Genomic DNA, 18,725 nt, shown 5'->3' with positions numbered 1-18,725 from the left:
AATTATTTTTATTTACATAATAATTGTTTGAAGCTCATATTCCATCAAATTTTTAAATAAAAACATTAAAATGTTGAAAATGTTCATATATTTTAATAGGGTTTTGGCACTTTATTGAGGAATTACTACATACATAGTCGAACTGAACTTGATATTTTGAAATTTAAATTATTTATCAAAATTAAAATTTAACTTGAAATTTATAATTATTTAGTCATATTTTGCATAATTCTAAGTAGATTTTGTAAAAAATCAAGAAAGAAAAATTTTAACGTGCTTTATTATTTCTTTTTTATAATAATACATATTATTATATAATTAACATATTCATAATGTTTCACCCTTTCAAAAATATAATACTCCTCCTCTCAAATAAACGTACATACGGGTGGCCTCTTTTTTCAAAAAATTAAAATTTGAAATTTTGGGCTCAAATATTAGAGATTTTTTCAACCTTCAACGATATATGTTGTCTATATCAGACCTCCTTTCTTTTTGATACTTAACATTGTTCCTAAATCTTAGCCGTTAAGGCTGTTCTGAAAATATTTTTTTTTTCGAAAAAATTCGAAAAAAATTCTCAAAATTCAAAAATCCCTTAATTCCTGAGGATTTTGGAAAAAAGTTTTTACATGAACATGTGTATATTATATGAAGTATATTGATAAGGTAAAAATCAAATTTTATTGCATATTCATCGAGAAAATAAACTAACGAATCCCTCAAAATTGAGAGGGTAATCCTCCTCCTCTCAAATAAACGTACATACGGGTGCACCCTTAATGTCCAAGATTTCATTCGAAATCAAATGAGGAATAAATTTATAAAATAAAAAACGAATATTTATTACAAACAAATACTAATATACTTTAATCATTGATTTCCTTCTGTATTAGTTCCAGATGATCTATTTTTACTTTGACGAGATTCAGCAAGTCTTCTCATTATTTCTTCTTTCTTCTGGAAGAACTGATTGATGATAGCATCTGCTTTTTCATCACCAACTCTTGTTTTAACTTCTGGAGCAGGAGTTGCTGTAGAAGTAGAAACAGTTTTTTGTTCGTTAGTTTCATTTGGTTTTCCATAGTGTTCTTCCCAAAATGCAGCGAAATCTCGTTTAACTTCCTTCTTGTTTACTTTATTCATATCATCTATAGTAGCAAGCTCATCTTTAATTGATTCCAATCTCTTCCTGAGACCTTCATATTCACTCATTTTCTGACTTAATGATTGCAAAATTTGTTTCCTCTTTTCTTCGTCTTCTTCACTATTTAACTGTGCTCTGACAGACTCTATATCAACTTTAAGTTCTTTACCTGTTGTTGACAACTTCTTGGCTTCTTCAACTTTTTCTTCATAAACTTTTTTATTCAATTGAATTGCTTTGAATTTTCTGTGGTTTACATAAAATTTTTGAAATGCTTCTTTTTTATCTACAGGCTTTCTTTCTTTTACAACTCTCTGAGCGAGTTCTGCCGTATAAGCAAGTTTTCCACTAATTCCTGTTGATGTCTGCGTCCATGTATCTGCTTTACTTTCTCTGTTATTTAACATTTTAACCAAAACATTGATTTCATTTTCATATTGTTTGTTTTTCTTTTGAAGAGCTGAAATTGCCTTTTTAACTTCATCATCTGAAAGTATTGATGCCTTTTGAGCTTTTGGTTCTTCACTGTTTGTTATCTGCTTAATCTCTGTATTCGCAAAGTTCTCATGAATGTAATCAACAGCGAATTTAAACCTTGAAGGATTAATCTGCGGAAAATTCGATTTTTGTTGTATATAAGCAGTTATTCCTTCAATTATTTGGTTCTTTTCGTCGTCATCCATTGGTTTATCTTCTTCTTCACCACGTGCAACAGCGAGTTCATGTCTTAAACGAACAATCTCTTGTCTGAGCTTTTGTATCAAAACTTGTGGATCAATGGAAATGTTTGCTCTTGCGTTGTTCTTAATCGACATAACTTGTGCGGCAAACGAAAGAGTGTTGAGGGTAAAGTCAGAACCATTGGGATGGCAAGCAGCAATCATGGACGTCATCGTGTTACCACCAAGAGAATCCTTTAAATACAAAGTAAGAGCGGATAATCTGTAAGGAATAAATTCTTGCTTTGTTTGTAAGGCTTGGATAACTCTGTGGAGATAGTAAAGCGAAAGATTAATGAATTTAGCTTCTGTGACTTGTTTTTCTTTCTCAATTTGAGAGACAGATTCGGAACCTGCAAGATCGACAAAATTTAATTTGGATTCGCGGATTTCGCCTGTTTGGATGTTCGATGATGAAATGTGCATGGTGAAAATAACATGGGAACGTGAAGAAACATCGTTAGCGTATGTTTCTGCAATCTGTCTATTTGTTTCACCGAGAAACAGGGTTTGTAATGCGGATTCGAAGTCTTCACACATTCGTAGTGGTGAATCATTCCTGTCTTCACGTGTTTTCAATATGATTTTGCTGCCAGATTCGAGAATTTCAATATGATCAAGTTTATTATCGCCACGAGCTGCCATACTTTGAGCATCTGTAAGAAGGTTGAATACACTTGTATTGTAAATTTCGATATATGAAGTTCTTACTGTGTAATTCCATTCATTTTGACGTTTAATTTGATTGTAAAGATATGCAACACTACGAGGAATGATACCTCTTTCCTCATATGAGTCTCCTCCTGTAAGAGTATATGTTTTACCAGAACCTGTTTGACCGTAAGCAAATAACGTAGCATTATATCCTTCAAGAACATGGTCGATTAAGGGTTTTGCAATACAATCGAAAACTTGTGGCTGTTTGGTGTCTTTTCCAAAGACTTTTGTAAAGGCTGCAGTTGTTGTATTTGATCCAATGCGAATTTTATGCTCATCAAGCTCATCTATTTGAAGAGCTGAATCGTCTGGTATAGTTTGTGATGCAGGGCGGATTCTAACATAAACTTTAATACTTCCATCGTTTTTATCTTCACTCATTATAAAATAAATATATTAACGGACAAAAACAATTAATGTTTTCATTTCCACTGTACATTATAAGGAGAATCAATAAATCCTTCAACTCAGAAAAAAACTCTTTGAATATCTTCAAATATCTATTTTAGGCTATGAAAATTTGAAGAATACGCATAACAATGGTATTTATGGACACTTTTCAACTCCCGTCTTTATCAAATAAGATCTTATAAATCATATTTAAAATTCAATTCATGTCCTTGTTATATAATCAAAATCTATCGTAACACATCCATATGATTAACGCACTAATGTGATTTTCTTTCAAAATAGCATTCATTGTCATCAATATAGTCGTTAATAGATTTTTGGTGCAAATATCATTGGATGAACATCATTGCATCTTAATAATGAAAGCTTCATGAGGAAATGAATAAATTACATAACTCATCAGATAACGAAAATCAAATATGAGCGAATAATTAACATTATGAAATTTAACAAAACAAAAAATGATAAAAATACATTAAATAGAAGAAATGACTGTATACAAGAAATGATCATTATATTAAAGCAATACAAACATGAATTGCAAGTGTAATTAATGATCATTGAACTATTACTTCTGATGCATGAAGGTTTGTATCAGTTATATCGGCATCGACTAAAAAATCTGTCTTCTTATAACCATCTTCGAGGAATACAGAATAAAATATTGTATTACTGAGGTTCAGAAAGACATCATACATATCACCAGCTTTGGGCTGCTTGTCTAAATCACGAAAGACAAATTCTTTACATTCTTCTGCTGGAACTTCTTTTTTATCAATTTCAAGTGGGTTTTCAACTAAAGGATCAAAAACCGATTCGCGTGTTTCCATTTGTTCAAGTTCTTGAAGAAGTTTGCCGAGTTCTTCCATATGGCGCCAAATGTAAAATCTACTGGACGTTAAAATTGAAATGTTTACATTTTTGAAATAAAACTTTGCTCATTTATTTGAAATATGCAATTCTTCATTTTTTATATTTTTCATTTTTTTCCTTAAAAGTGTCAAATGCTCTCACTTTTAGGTTTTCGAATTACTTCAGGCTTATTAGCACATATCTTGAGAGGAAAATGGTCAGGAGGAACTATATTTTCAATAGACACTCCTCACTTTGAAAATTTAGAATTAGAATTTATGATTCAACCTAATAAACGCGTTTTAGAGACAAAATTTCAAGGGCAAGATCTCAAAATTAATATAAATTTAGATGGATTATCAGGAGTAGCTCATTATATGGATAAAAATATTAAATTTAAATTTGCAAAAGAAGTACCACCTTTATTATCATCGAATGTAGAAATTGACAATACCAAACTTCATATTTCATTTTCATCTCCATCATCAATTAAAGGAATAATAATTTATCCGAATGGAAATACCGAAACAGTAATACTTAAGAAAGAAAATGATGAATTTCTTCTAAATGTATCCATTTTGCTATTTTTACTTGTTCTCTTCTTCGGAATTATTTATTTCATTCGTTCAAAATGCATTAAGAACAATGACGAAGATAGAATTAACGATACGCAAGACCAAGAATCGCGCCCAGTAAAATACGAAGTTAGAATTGTTAAAACCGAAGAAATTACGAATGAGGAAGAAGACTATGAAGAAGAAAATCCAGAAGAAGAGTCAACGATTCAAAACAATGATGCTGAAGATGAGGTTTATCAACGAAAATAAAATAAATATGTTACTTTTGTTTTTTCATCACTAAATATATAGATATACATAAAGATTCCTATCAAAACATTACATTTTATTTACACTCTTAAGTGTACATCTCTTTTTAGGTCTGAATAAATATGGAAATTTTTATAACATATTTTTAATCAAAATAGAATGAACTAGAGAACATAGATAGAAATCTTATGTAAAGCTATTGTGAGTGCGCATAATCTGGTGTTTGCCTAAAAAAAAATATGAAATTTCAAATAATAATATTTACAAATAACAATAATATAAATTATATTAATTCTTTGGTAAGTTCACTAGCAATGAAATCGCTAGAGATAAAAGAATTAAGAGATTTACTCTTATGGCGTCTAACAATGATCACTGTGAGAGCTAAAACACCTATAATCAAGATTCCAGCTGCTATTGGAAGCACATACACTAAATATATATTTACTTTGGAATTCGGAGTTGGACTTACTGATTTAATTCTTTCCAACGCGAAGCAATGGTACTTTTCTCGTTTCCGAAGGTTTAAATCAAATAATCTTGTCTTACCATCAAACTGCCAGTACTGAGATTTAAATGCTACATCAAATTTTTTGAGATTTGATTTGTTAAAGCATAAAATATCAACAGAAATATCATCTATAGTCTGATCTGAGAATATTTGATCAACTTCTGCATTATTAACACAATGAATCATCAATGTTTCATTGTTTACTTGAAGATCATCAACAATCAAAAGAGGAACTTGACTTAATGAATAATAAATATGAAAAGAGTTCACACCATTAATTGCCTTAAAATGATTCAGCGAGTTACATTCTATATCTACATACTTTGCATCAATTTTCTTATGAACAATTGAAGAAGTCGAACGCAAAGAGAGAAGTTTGGGATGAATTGTAGTATTTATCAGTCGATAAGTTGCTGTTTTACTTAAAGCGAAGTTCTTTATGTTGATTGTTGTATTTTTATCCGAAATTAAATCAACACTTGCACTAATTTCTAATCCATCTATATCATATGAGCCTTTGGCGCCATATATATGGGTATTACTATAATTTCATGCTTTTTGGTATATTTCCTGAATAAAAGTTAGATTCGATCAACTGATGATCCGAAAAATCAGTGTAATTATCTGTTCTGGATATCACGTCCATGGAATATATAATCTGTCCAGTATTCGTAAAGACAATTTTTTCAATATCAGTTGCATTATTAATTGCTATTATGGAATTGTTATTAATATACAGTTGAACTGATTTCATATTTACATAGTTTACGACGCTAGTATTAAAAACTAAGTCTGTTTCTGTAATATTAATTAAATCTCCAAAATCCGTCACAAAATCATTGCATATTAGGTTGGGATTATATAACTGAGGCGCGATATTTTGAATGAGATCAGAAACTATATAATTATCTGGATAAAACTTAACATTTGTTGTATACAATTCTTTTGCTGTGAAATTACATCCATGAAGGCCCATATTATAAAGATGTATTATATCAATTGGATTTTCATCAATAATTGCGATGTTAGCAAATCCACCTCCTGATATTACCAAATTTTGACAATATTTCGAAAGAATTATCAAATAAATAGTCTCGTTGTACCTGGTTGAGAATCTAAATTCCAATTGTGTCTCCGAAAATACCAATCTGTCTATTGTTTTGTTCAATTGAAAGATATTCAAATAAAAATCCCTTCCTTCACCAATATTAAATGATCTAACAAAATTATCACTGATACTATACAAACAGAATCCATAAGAATGATAATCACCAAGATTTCCATGAATTGGTTTATATCCAACAACTTTTCTGTAAATTGAGTTGTAAGGTTTGTTAACAATCTGAAAATCTATTGGTATCTTGGTTAAAAGTATTGGATAATAGTAATCTAACTCTGATTTTACCTCAATCTTTACGTAAAAGTGTAAATTCTTGATTGAATTTGCAATTAATGAATAATTATCGCCTTGATAAAAGTTAATAATGCAGTTTTCTGAGCTTCCGATCAAATCTCCAATGGTTACATTCGAATATATATAATCAATTCTGTTACAAGTGATTGGCCCGGTGTCAACAAACGCAGAACAGCTTGTAAACGAAAGAGCATCAATAGTAATAGGTATTCCTTTGGCAATAAACTGCGAATCATTACTAGCTGCAAAGAATAAATATTTAAATCTTAAAGTTGACTGTTCAACACATAAAAAAGTTACATTTCCTGTAGATGTTAATTGCTCAAAGCCTAAATTCTTCCGGCTTACGGTAAATATTGTATTAACTGGGCGTTCGATCTTTAAAAAACCAGGGAAATAGTCTGTATCGACAATATAATGACAGTTACCCTTCTGAAAGAAATTGAATATAAATGATGTTACATTCCATGTTGATTGAAGAATATTAAACTTTGTATTATTGAAAATATGCATTTCTATGTTAATTTCATTGAGTAAAGATGATATAAAAGCATTCCCTAGTGTAATCGTTGAATTTTCATTGAAATAAAAGTAAATATTGCATAAAATATCGGGTTCGATTATTAAAGTTTTTGTAATATGACTGTTCATATTTGCCTTTATGATGACTCTATTTCCAATGAATTCAACAGACGTTTCATTATGTATATTTGTGAATTTCAGTATGCTATTTCGTTTGAGTTGGTATTCCTTTTGATTTTCAGGTGACTTTAGTATCTCTTCATGATCCAATACTATTGTAGAGTTCTTAAGCTTAATGGGCGCACTAAATTCTACTTGAAAAAAGATATTAATGAGGCAAAACATTGATGTGTAAATATTTTGAGACTGAATTATTTTCTATGATTTTTTTACGGATTTGAGTATTCTGAATATAAGAAGTAAGATAGAATTCATATATTATTTTGAATTCCTATATTATCTGATAATTGTCACTTTTATTTTGAATATAAACCTTAAAAGTTTAAACGTCAGAGAGATATTATCTATGCAATAACATTTAATAATATGTAAATTCTGAACAACATCAATTGAGAGTATATTGAATTCATTCAATAAATCATAAAAACTAATTGAAATCCAATCTGCGTTACAACCTCAACTGCAGCCACACCCGTTTGTATATTATTCGAATTTTCTTCAATATGTTTCATTTGAGAGCTTTTTTAGATCATTCTTTTATTTTCCACCTCATAAAAGAGTAATGGAAAGATATTTTATTCTAAGATATTCTATACTTGCTGTTCGATACGATAATTCATTAAAAACAAAGATTTCCTATTTTAAAATCTTCCATGGAAGATTTACACATTCAAATATTATTACATATCATCGGACTGTAACCAATGTACAGTTTATTTCAAAATCCATATTGATAATTGAGGTTCTATGCAAGTTTAAGCGCAGAATGTTTCCATATTCATAACTTGGTTCGACGTACGATCTTCTTAATTCTTCACTCTGCTTTTTTAGTTTCACGCTTACTTGTTTTAACAATCAAAAATACTATTTTTCTAATTGAAATGAATTTAGAAAAATTATTAAAATAATTTTTATAGTTTGAAGATATCAAACATTTATTTCTGATATTTTTAACAAAAAACACAAGAAATTTATTCATTTTTCTTATTCTCTGTTTGATCAATTCGTTTTTGCCAAGTTTTATCAGGTTTCCATGGTTCTCCTTTTGGAACTCTTGTTGGGAAGAGGAATTCTATCCAGTTACTGATAAGGCCGTGGTCATAAATATTAGGAACTATCTTTTTATGTCCTTTTTTAGCTTTTTTATCCATTTCTTCTTGAGCCTTCTCGTATTTGTATTCCTCGATAGATGTAATGTTACGGGATATATTGTAAAGCTGTTGAATGACAAAAACTACTAATGTAATGATAATAACAATAAATAAGATGATGCAAACAGCATTAAATGGTTGGAGTTTGAGAATTACAACAACAAATAGTATTAAGTTGCGTCCAAATGAATTTGTCCAAGGAATTCTTTGGTAAACTTGCATAAAATAGAAAAATACAACAAAAACATCATTAATGCAGTAATAAGTTGAAGCAACTATACAAGCAATAAGGAACAATAAGAAATATCTATGGTTTCTTTCGCCAATTGGAACTAAAACCCATGGACAGTAATGATCGTATTTTGCAACTCTCTTCCTCGAGTAGTTGCAGTATCTAGATCTAGGAACAACTGGTATTTTGTCGGTTGGACATATCTTTTCCTTGTAAACAATATTATCATAAGGATATTTCTTCAAATAACCTTCTACATTCTCAGCAGTAATTACTCCGGGATCCATGAACTGTAGAGAAAGCACAACAATCCATGGAATGCATGGTAATACAATTGCTAAAAATTGATAAAAAAGTGGTCGGTTATGAAGTAGTGGTAAAAAGCGATATGTGTTCTTAAAGAAATCGAAAACAAGTGCTCCATACAATATCATGAAGAAAATCATTACGAAATATCTGCATGGTCCGCCTCTGCCTGCACAATCTGCACCATGACGATCTTCGCTTGCTGGCCTCATCTTTAAGACCTTACGGGCTTTCGCTTCGATCGATTGAGGTAGTTTTGTTGCGAAAAAATGGTAAATTGATGCGAAACATGTTCCCTTGCAACATTCTGCATTACCGAATATCATAATTCCTATTAGTAAGAAGAAAATTATGACATATGCCAAAAATACCACTGCATATATGAATTCCATTTTTAATTTATTTTTTTGTCAAATTCAGATGTAAAAGATCTGATTTCGAGCCATAAAATTCTTTTCGATTGTACACAACAATATTAATAAAATTTTGCAAAAAATGAATTCTGCGTGGATGGCGTTATGACTTTTGTAAAATTCAAAAATGAGTGGGAAAAAGAAGAAAATCATCAAGAAGAAAAAGAGCGGTATGGTAAAATCAGACTCTAAACCTGATGACTTAAAGAGTATCGTATCAAATACATCGACAGATACTGTAAAAACTACTAAAACAGCTAAATCTGCCGAAAAAGCTAAAACAGTTAGAAGAAAAACAACGAAATCAGTTGCATCACAACCAACAAAATCTAAAAAGGTTCCTAAACCAAAATCTGGAAAAGGCAAGTCATTAGCAAAAACAGATCTAAATTCAATCAAAATGTCTGAAAAGAAACTCCCACCTGAGGATACAGGCAAAACTATTAAAGTTCCTAAGTTCGTACCTGTATCTTATCAAGAATTTCAATATCAAAAAACCCAACAACTCGATATCAACAAAATAATCAATGATGCACCAGCGAACTCATTGATTACTATACCTTCAGGCTCTTATTTTGTACAAGTTGCGATAAATAAACCTTTGCAACTTATTGGCCAAGGAAATGTTATATTTTTAGCTCCAGGAGCTGATCATTGCATTACAGTTCGCTCACCAAACGTATCTATTAAAGGAATACAAATTTATCAGAAATATTCAAATGTTCATTCAGCAATTTTAGTGGAAAGTGGTTCGATTAGTATCGAGGAAGCCCTTATTTACTCAGATTCAACACCAGCTATCGTTTCTACCGGAAATTCATCTACTTTCCTCAACCTTACAAAAGTAATTTCAACTTCCAGCGTCCCACTCTTTGCCTTAGAGGATGCCAAGCTAGTTTTAGAGTCATCTTATGTCAGCGATTCTAGTAATACAGGAATAGTGCTTTGCTGCAACTCTTCTGCCTCAATTATTGATTCTGTAATTTCAAATCATAAAAAATGTGGCATTATATGCAAGAACAAGTCCAGATTACAGATGATAAACTCCCAGATAACAGATGTCCAACAGACAGGCCTTGAAATAGGCTCAAACGGCGAAAAAAGTTTAATTAAAAATTGCATCATCACAAAATGCAATTGTTATGGAGTATCTATCTATGGAGATGCATCAGTATCAGTCATTGGCTGCAATATCAATAACTGTACAAGCAGCGCCGTCGATATCTCAGGAAGTTCCGGAGTTTTCCTCAAAGAAAACAATTTTACCAAATGTGGAGCACCATCTGTTGTCCTCATAAACGAAAACGCGTCAGTTGAGATCGAAAAATGCACTTTTTCAGATTCATCAACAACCGGCGTTGGAGTTTTAGGTTCTTCCGAGCTGACAATCAGTAATTCCCAGATAACAACTGTAAATAGAGGCTTCGTGGTCAATGACGACAGCTCTGTATTGATTCAATCTACAAAAGTGACAGAAACAACTAAATCAGCCATCTCAAGCACAGGAAAAGCACAGCTTAAGGTTGCAGATTCGACGTTTGAGAAGATGGGCGATGGTGGGTTTACTCTTGACGGATTGACAGGATTTGAAATTTCAAATTGTCAATTTAAGTCAATTAAAAACACTACTCTTCACATTACTTCGACATGTGATTTCACATTCAACAAATTGAAGTTCACCAATTGCGATATTGCAGTTGGATGCACAAAATCAAATGGAAATTTCAACGAATGTGAATTTATATCATCAAATGTTACCGCCCTTGAATTCCATGGCTGCAAAGGCACATTAAAAGAATGTAAGATTGATAAAAACAAGTGTGGAATTATCTGTGTCGATAAAGCTTCGGCAACTTTAGATCATTGCCACATGAAAGATAATAATGTAGCTATTCAGCTTCTCCATAAATCAGCTTTGACTTGTCGTAACTGCGGTATATCGGATAATGGTATAATTGCTGACGAAAAGTCCGTTGTTAAACTCAGACAAACAGAGTTTACAAAATGTAAAGTTGGTTTACAAATCGTCGGGGGAAGTTCCTCCGATATCGGAGAAAATTCAAAATTCAAAGAATGTAAAGTTGGGATTTTGAGTGATTCTGGCAAAGTTACATTATCAAATACAGAGTTTGAAAGTAATGATCTAGGTGTTGAACTTAATAATGGTTCAACAATGAAGTCTTCTTCCGATTCTTTCTCTCATGGAAAAGGAGTTTCTTCGATTTCATTGTTCAATAAAAGTGAAATCTCGATGAAGAAAGGAAAACTTGAGAAGCCAGGAAGTGTTGCCGTCTACTGCGAAGGAGCACACAACGTGTCTATTAAAGATTCCAATGTTAGACATGCAGGAATTGCTGGCATTGTCGTTGTTTCTTCAAAGGAAGTAGAAATAGAAGGTGGAAAATACGAAAAGAATGATAAAGCTGCTGTCATTTTGATAGGAGAAGGAAAGCAAAAGATATCGAATATAGCAGGAAAAGAAAATGGAGAAGCAACAATATTATGTGGAGAAAAAGCTTCCCCTTCAATAGAAAATGTGTCCGGAGATGCAAATGTTTCTGCTCCACTTACTTTGTGATATTTTTTATAAAGAATTATAATTTATTGTTTTGATTATTATGCAATTTTTTTTAAATCCAAATGAAGATTGTTTTTTGGATTTTCTTGGAGGGAAAAAAAGTTACAATAAGACGATTAAAATATTCTCAATTTTTCACTTTTTTCCTCCAAAAATATAAGGATTATACTATTAAATTTATTTAATCCCTCTTAAGGATAGACAATATCTTATTTAATGACACCAAATGGAGAGGATTTATACTAGGACTATCTTATGCATTGGTATCTACTACATGCCAAATGAGGATTTCTACAATCTCTTTAATATCATCATCTTTTGAGTTAACATCAGCAAGATGGGCCCATAGAATTTCAGCTATTTCAATGATTTTATCCATTACTCATATATGAAGAGCAGTAATACTTTTTCCAGCTTTATCATTAAAATTTATTCTCTAACATAAAAGATGCTTTACATATATATTCAATGAGTTTGGAAACTTGAATTTTATTTGGTTTTAGATTGAAAATCTTTTCTATTGTTGATATAATGCCATCATGTTCCTTTAATTATCCACATGAGAAAAATCAAAATAAATAATTAAAAATTTTTTATTTAATCGGCTGAAATCAAGGTCATTCAGTTCGAATGAAATGAATGGTCACTCAAAACCAGATAAAGAAATCCAATCCAATTTTTTGACACGTAATTTTGGCAAATGTAAATTTTTGCCAAAATTTTAAAAGCTTCAGTTCAAAGTAATGATTTCACTTCTCCTCTCTTTAGCGCTTTCAGAAAATATAAACGATCTAGCCCCTCCATTTCAGGAAGATCTCCATGGAAATATAGGAACATGGTCGTTTGCTGGCTCTTTTGTTATTCTAAAAGATATTATTATGTTAACTCCCCCTGTTCAGCATAAATTCGGCTGTGCATGGACAAGAGCTGATATACCAGAGACAGATTGGTCGGCCAATTTCAACTTTAGAGTTCACAAAGGCACTGGTGGCGGTGGACTTGGTATTTGGCTAGTCGAAAACTACGGCTCATATGGCGAATTGCACGGCGGTCCGGCTACATATAAAGGCTTACTTGTTTCCATTACCATTCGTGATAATGATGATGAAATGAACACTCATTCTTTAATCTTCCATGTAATAGAGAACAACGGAGTAGACAAAATCAACGTAACTTTGATCGAGTCTGACTTCGAAATGCAATTCCACCATAGATATGATATACCTTTCAGAATGGAAATCTCAGATGGAAAGATTCGACTTTACTGCAGTGGTGAGAACGAATCTAATCCACCACTTATACTCGAAAAGGCAATAAATATCAGTCTCAAGCAGAAATATCTCGGTATTACTGCTGCATCAGAAGAAATGACCAGCAGAGTTGACTTAAACTACGTTAAATTTACACAAGGTGTCGAAAAGACTGTCAAGAAGGAGACGGACTATCTACAGAGGATCGTTGTCAACGGATATACCTCAAAACCAAATACAATTTACAGAAATCCAGTTTTCAAGATCATGACAAAAGAAACAGAAGCAATGAGAAGATCTACAGAAAAGAATCGCGAAAATACTTTCGAAAACGTTGTAGATATTATAGATGAGCTAAATAAGGTTACATTTGATGTTGCATCTTTTAAAGAGCTCAATACATTTGTAACCGATACATTATACCCATACTCCCAGAAATGGCATCGAAGAACCATCAAAATGACAGAAAATATCAGAATTGCCAGAAATGTCATGGCTTCAGCAACAAACTACACTTCTGAGCTTCTCCAGAACTTCAACAGTACCCTTAAACATACAATCTTCAAGACTGCTGTTACAATCAGCCAACTTGAACAGGAATTACTTAAATCTGCATCAGAACAACCAAAAGCTGATGATAATACAACTGTAATCGTTCTCGATTTATCAAAAGATAGCTTAAGTACTGAAAATATCATTTCTTATCTCTTAATGTTAGAAATAATCTGTGTAATAATATATGTTTTCGTTCGCTATACTAAAAGTAAGCAATAAAGAGTTAATTGTCTATTAATTTTTCAAAATTTTTATAATATTTTTTGAAAATTTGTTATGATTACACCTGATTGTATAGATATTACTCTGTTTTTTGCACAATGTAGTGCATTTTTTAGTTTAAGTAATACAGATCTTGAGATTTCAAAAATAATTTTGAAAATTCGTTAATTATTCCTGATTGTATAGATATTACTCTGTTCCTTGCACAGTGTAATGCATTTTTTAGTTTAAGTAATACAGATTTTGATATTTCAAAAAACAATTTTGGAAAATTCGTTAATTACTCCTGATTGTATAGATGTTACTCTGTTTTTTCACAGTGTAATGCATTTTTAGTTTAAGTAATACAGATCTTGAGATTTCAAAAAACAATTTTGGAAAATGCACTTAATATTTCTTTTATTTAATCAGATTTAAATGTGTCATCAAGTTTTATATTTAATTTTATTTGCAACATTTCTTCAAATTAAATGGATTACTTAGAAAAAGATAATCGTCTTTGATGTGATGAATGAAATTTTTTAAAACTCATGAGTGAGTATCATAACATAACCAGCGTATTCGATGATTCTGATGGACTTGATATGGAAAGCTCAGCACCAGAAGCATCAAGCAATTCTTCAAACAGAGACTCGTGGGATGTTATTGCAGAGCAGTTAGAAGAGGGGAACAAATTGATCGAAAATATGATTATCCAATTGCAAAAGAGTCGAAAATCTTTAACAACTGACTAAAATTTAGATTTTTAGTAGAATTTTTTCTTATAAAGATATTAATAAAAATTTTCCTATGATAGATAAAGTAATCATACGTACGTATCTTCTGAGTTTGCAAAACTATGCAAAATAGCGTAATAAAAGAACGTAAAATTGGATTTCGAAAATTTTTGATCGAAATCGCATAGTATCAATATTTAAAATGTAGTTTCTGTAAGATGAGTTTGCAAAAAGATGTATATTTGAATCGACTCTTTGGAAACAAGCAAAAATAATTCTATATCTTGTATTATTTTGGATTTTGATCACCTTCACCTTCTCTAAAAGCTACCTCTTCTGCCATTTCTAAGTCATGATCATTGAATTCGTTTTCATCTCCGTAATAATATCTATTTTGTGATCTAAAGCGCCTTTTACGGTATGAAAGATCTCCTTCTGCTAGTTCTTTTGCTTTGTTTTCGAGTTCTTTTAATTCAGCAGAATGTTCGCGTTCGAAATGTAAACGCAAATATTCCATTGATCGAAAAAGTTTTTGGCACTTCACGCAAGCGCATTTTCCACTTTTAAGTTCTAGAGTATGTTGTATTTTGAACTCCATGAGTAATGTATTATACCTACGTAAAATTTCACCTTCCATCATTTCTGACATTTGATCCAATCATATCGTCTATCAGCTTCAATAAGATCATACATAAAGTGGTATTAACATGAGCTCTCAAATAGCAAAATTAAAAATGTATCAAAATAAATTATGTTAATTTATCAAAATCATTATCATATATGGAATACTATAATATACAGCAAGAAAAATCTAGTCTCCAATTTTGCTTATGACATCAATTTTTTTAATGTCATCCAATTTTTTTTGAATTGACTGAGATTTATAACGGAGAATTTAAATTTTATCATTTGAGCATGCATTTTTTATTAAAAGTAGCTGAATATGTATTGGACCTCTTAGAATTTAATATGAGCTATTTTGTATCTCCGCCTGAGCCTTATAGAGAAGGAGCGGCGGAAAACATAAATGGCAGTTTATTAATATCTCTTCATGAAGTAATGCAAACAGAGAAAGCAAACTATATGGTTCAAGATATTATTGGCTCAGGAGGATTCTCAGAAGTTTATAAAGTTATCGACGTTGAAACGCAGCAAGTATATGCGATTAAGATATACAAGCATTTACCAGACCATTCACAAATTGACCGACAAGCCGAGAGAGAAATTATGGTTTTAACTGAATTTAATACTTTCAACAACGGAACTGAACTAAACACGATAGGTACGATGATAGATTGGTTTGAATACAAACGTCATAAAGTAATTTTAATGAATTTTTATCCTTTTTCATTACTTCAGCTTATCCAAATGCGTGGCCTCGGTTTCCCAATATCTCTAGTACAACAAGTAGCAAGAGAGATATCACAAGCAATCAAACTACTACACAGGAAAAATTATATTCACGGGGATATTAAACCAGAAAATATTGTTATAGATACAAATAATCAGCCAAAACTTATCGATTTCGGAAGTACTCTGATATCAGGCGATCCTGATTTCTTTTACATACAATCAAGATTTTACCGAGCACCAGAAATTATTTTACAGCTTGGCTGTTCACAAAAAATTGATATATGGTCTTTTGGATGTCTCCTTGCGGAACTGTATCTTGGTTGGCCTCTTTTCCCTGGTACGACCACACTACAAATGCTACAGATGATTGAATTCACGGTAGGAAAGTTCCCTAAATCTATTGTAGACCAGGTAAGGCAGTTTGACACTACTTATTTTGATGATAATGGAAATATTAATAGATATCAGTTTCCGAGTAATCTTTATACACTGGAATACTTAGTAATGAACTATTTTTGCGCTGAAAATAATGATGAGCATTCTATAGAAATAGATCGGCGAAGAAAATCTATATTTTTAGATCTCCTTAGGAATTTACTTAAAATTGATCCACGACAAAGATATACTATTGATCAAATCATTCATCATCCATTCTTACATGAAAATATGGTATAAAATGTTATTTATTTGTAAACAGAAATGTTTTTATTAGGAATTTTCAAACAAACTATTTTTCTATGTTAAATATAATATGGTTAATCGTATTTGAATTCAATAAACGCAAATTTTGAATTTCAATTTCTAATATCAACATATTAGAAGAAAACCAAGTTAGTAATTATATTATTTCTATGTTTTTGTTAGATTTTGAACAAGATCATACATACATAATGATGGCATTGAAGATTTCAATTTTGCTCTTTCGGCATTTCGAGATATTTTGTTCATAAGGGGAGTGTATACATGATTAACTTCAAGATTTTCCATCTTCCAGCTTTCATCAAGAATTTGAATTAAAAATTGGATCCATTCTTCTGATAACATTATTTGAGTGAGTTTAATGTTATGAAGGTTAGGACATGTGCGGAAAAAAGCACCAAAGCACGAAATATCGCCAATTGTAGCATCAGACCATTGGAAATCGCGAAGAAACTGATGATTACATAAAGATGTGCAAACATCATTGAAATAATTTTCACTGAATCGCTCTGATACTATACTTAGTGTTTGCAAATAATGCAATTCTTTTAATGTCTCACAAAATAAAGAAGAATCTAACTCTAATAAGTGAGAATTTCTAATAGACAAAATAGAAAGACCTTTTGCTTTGGAAATTATTTTAAATGCCGATTGAATATTCGAAAATTCAACATTTGATAATAAAAGTGCATCAAAATCAATATTTTGCTGAAATAGTCGATCTAATACATCTACCGTTTCATTAGTAATGACACAATCATTAAAAGAGAATCGACATCTCGTGGAGTTGTTTTGAATTACAGAGAGAAGAGATTGATAATACGCCATATTAAGAGTTTCTCCGAAAACAAATATATTTTTATGTGTTTGTCGTGCGTTATTAATTGTTTGATTTATTGGAAACCCACTCATTCCGCTCATTATTAAAATGAAGTTGAAACATTACAGTTTTATTTTGATGCACATACCTCAAGTATGGTGATATGTATTTCTTCCTAAATTGGTATAGAGTTCGATGGTCAAAAAAATCATTCTGATTCCACCCTCATTAAAAATCTGCAAAGTGTACATGCCATGCCGGGACATAATAATATATCATATCTGCATAAATCTAAATTTTGATCTGGTGTCAGAAAGTGGAAAAAAGTCAAAGGTACATGCATGAAAAGTGACACACCTCTTCTTTTTTCCTAGGGTTGCTGATCGCTTCCGCTCTGCTCGTCATGCCAGAAATGAAAGAAATGATTTGCGCAGAATAATTTATTACTCCAATTGGCAACTATCTTGTAATATACAATTAGTTGTATTGTCAGTTATTCTCCCGCATTATTCTGCTTCGGAATTGTAGTATTCTTTTATTAATTCTTGGTAAAAACATCTGAATTGATATACAAATTAATTCTATATTTTGTTTTCTTATCTCAAAATTATCTGCAGGTAAGGCTTCCGCTTTCATTTGTATTTGGAATAAAGAATTTTAATTCAAATTTTTGGCACTTTTTTTAAATTGCAATGCTTTTTATTTGAAATATATTATTAGCATATATTTTTAAGCTTCTTTTGATGTACGCTATTTGACACCTGATCGGAAGATTTGATGGTTCAAGACGAGTTAAACCCATATCAGTAAGATGAACCATATGCGAATTAACTAGTCTTCCTAATTAAAGTCTCTGAGTTGACTTTTTTTTACAAGAAACTAATCATTACTATTATTGATTAGAATAAAAAGAAATCTTTATGAATCTTACAAAGCCATCTTTTATTCTATAACATTGATAAATATGCCGGCAAATGCCATGTAAAACTCTCAAAATGTGATCCTTACGGCTGCATGAAAACTCATCCACGTTAATTATTTTATGTTATTAATAATATATACAAATTAGTAATAACGGCTATCTTTAAAGCATGAAATATAGCAAATTGTTTTAAACGATCTGTAAAGTA

General features: G+C 31.1%; 10 protein-coding genes across 10 annotated transcripts, besides 1 other annotated feature; 6 read left to right on the top strand and 4 right to left on the bottom strand.

Annotated features, from left to right (window-relative positions):
- Positions 1–779: part of a mobile genetic element that runs on past the window's edge.
- A 94-nt stretch (positions 780–873) lies between these two features.
- TVAGG3_0936820 (microtubule motor protein) lies at positions 874–2,964 on the bottom strand (the record flags this gene model as incomplete). Its single annotated transcript, XM_001329412.1, has 1 exon — positions 874–2,964. One exon carries the CDS (start codon positions 2,962–2,964, stop codon positions 874–876), a length of 2,091 nt encoding a protein of 696 aa, XP_001329447.1.
- Positions 2,965–3,318: 354 nt separating this feature from the next.
- Positions 3,319–3,872, bottom strand: TVAGG3_0936810 (uncharacterized protein; the record flags this gene model as incomplete). The annotated part of the gene is made up of 1 exon (XM_001329413.1): positions 3,552–3,863. The coding sequence occupies one exon, from the start codon at positions 3,861–3,863 to the stop codon at positions 3,552–3,554; it is 312 nt and encodes a 103-aa protein (XP_001329448.1).
- Positions 3,873–4,003: 131 nt separating this feature from the next.
- On the top strand, positions 4,004–4,900 carry TVAGG3_0936800 (uncharacterized protein; the record flags this gene model as incomplete). Its single annotated transcript, XM_001329414.2, has 1 exon — positions 4,125–4,673. One exon carries the CDS (start codon positions 4,125–4,127, stop codon positions 4,671–4,673), a length of 549 nt encoding a protein of 182 aa, XP_001329449.1.
- Positions 4,901–4,972: 72 nt separating this feature from the next.
- Positions 4,973–7,470, top strand: TVAGG3_0936790 (uncharacterized protein; the record flags this gene model as incomplete). The annotated part of the gene is made up of 1 exon (XM_001329415.1): positions 4,988–5,242. One exon carries the CDS (start codon positions 4,988–4,990, stop codon positions 5,240–5,242), a length of 255 nt encoding a protein of 84 aa, XP_001329450.1.
- A 776-nt stretch (positions 7,471–8,246) lies between these two features.
- Positions 8,247–9,381, bottom strand: TVAGG3_0936780 (cysteine S-palmitoyltransferase protein; the record flags this gene model as incomplete). Its single annotated transcript, XM_001329416.1, has 1 exon — positions 8,272–9,315. One exon carries the CDS (start codon positions 9,313–9,315, stop codon positions 8,272–8,274), a length of 1,044 nt encoding a protein of 347 aa, XP_001329451.1.
- A 148-nt stretch (positions 9,382–9,529) lies between these two features.
- Positions 9,530–11,980, top strand: TVAGG3_0936770 (F-box only protein family; the record flags this gene model as incomplete). The annotated part of the gene is made up of 1 exon (XM_001329417.1): positions 9,530–11,980. The coding sequence occupies one exon, from the start codon at positions 9,530–9,532 to the stop codon at positions 11,978–11,980; it is 2,451 nt and encodes an 816-aa protein (XP_001329452.1).
- A 742-nt stretch (positions 11,981–12,722) lies between these two features.
- TVAGG3_0936760 (lectin, mannose-binding, 1 family) lies at positions 12,723–14,111 on the top strand (the record flags this gene model as incomplete). Its single annotated transcript, XM_001329418.1, has 1 exon — positions 12,724–14,004. One exon carries the CDS (start codon positions 12,724–12,726, stop codon positions 14,002–14,004), a length of 1,281 nt encoding a protein of 426 aa, XP_001329453.1.
- A 426-nt stretch (positions 14,112–14,537) lies between these two features.
- Positions 14,538–14,741, top strand: TVAGG3_0936750 (uncharacterized protein; the record flags this gene model as incomplete). The annotated part of the gene is made up of 1 exon (XM_001329419.1): positions 14,538–14,741. One exon carries the CDS (start codon positions 14,538–14,540, stop codon positions 14,739–14,741), a length of 204 nt encoding a protein of 67 aa, XP_001329454.1.
- Positions 14,742–15,012: 271 nt separating this feature from the next.
- Positions 15,013–15,240, bottom strand: TVAGG3_0936740 (uncharacterized protein; the record flags this gene model as incomplete). The annotated part of the gene is made up of 1 exon (XM_001329420.1): positions 15,013–15,240. One exon carries the CDS (start codon positions 15,238–15,240, stop codon positions 15,013–15,015), a length of 228 nt encoding a protein of 75 aa, XP_001329455.1.
- Positions 15,241–15,692: 452 nt separating this feature from the next.
- TVAGG3_0936730 (protein kinase protein) lies at positions 15,693–17,948 on the top strand (the record flags this gene model as incomplete). The annotated part of the gene is made up of 1 exon (XM_001329421.2): positions 15,693–16,751. One exon carries the CDS (start codon positions 15,693–15,695, stop codon positions 16,749–16,751), a length of 1,059 nt encoding a protein of 352 aa, XP_001329456.1.
- Positions 17,949–18,725: the final 777 nt, after the last annotated feature.

Source organism: Trichomonas vaginalis, chromosome I, assembly GCF_026262505.1.
Source record: "Trichomonas vaginalis G3 chromosome I, whole genome shotgun sequence".
Classification (NCBI taxonomy): domain Eukaryota; phylum Parabasalia; order Trichomonadida; family Trichomonadidae; genus Trichomonas; species Trichomonas vaginalis.
This window is presented reverse-complemented; position numbering and strand designations above follow the sequence as displayed.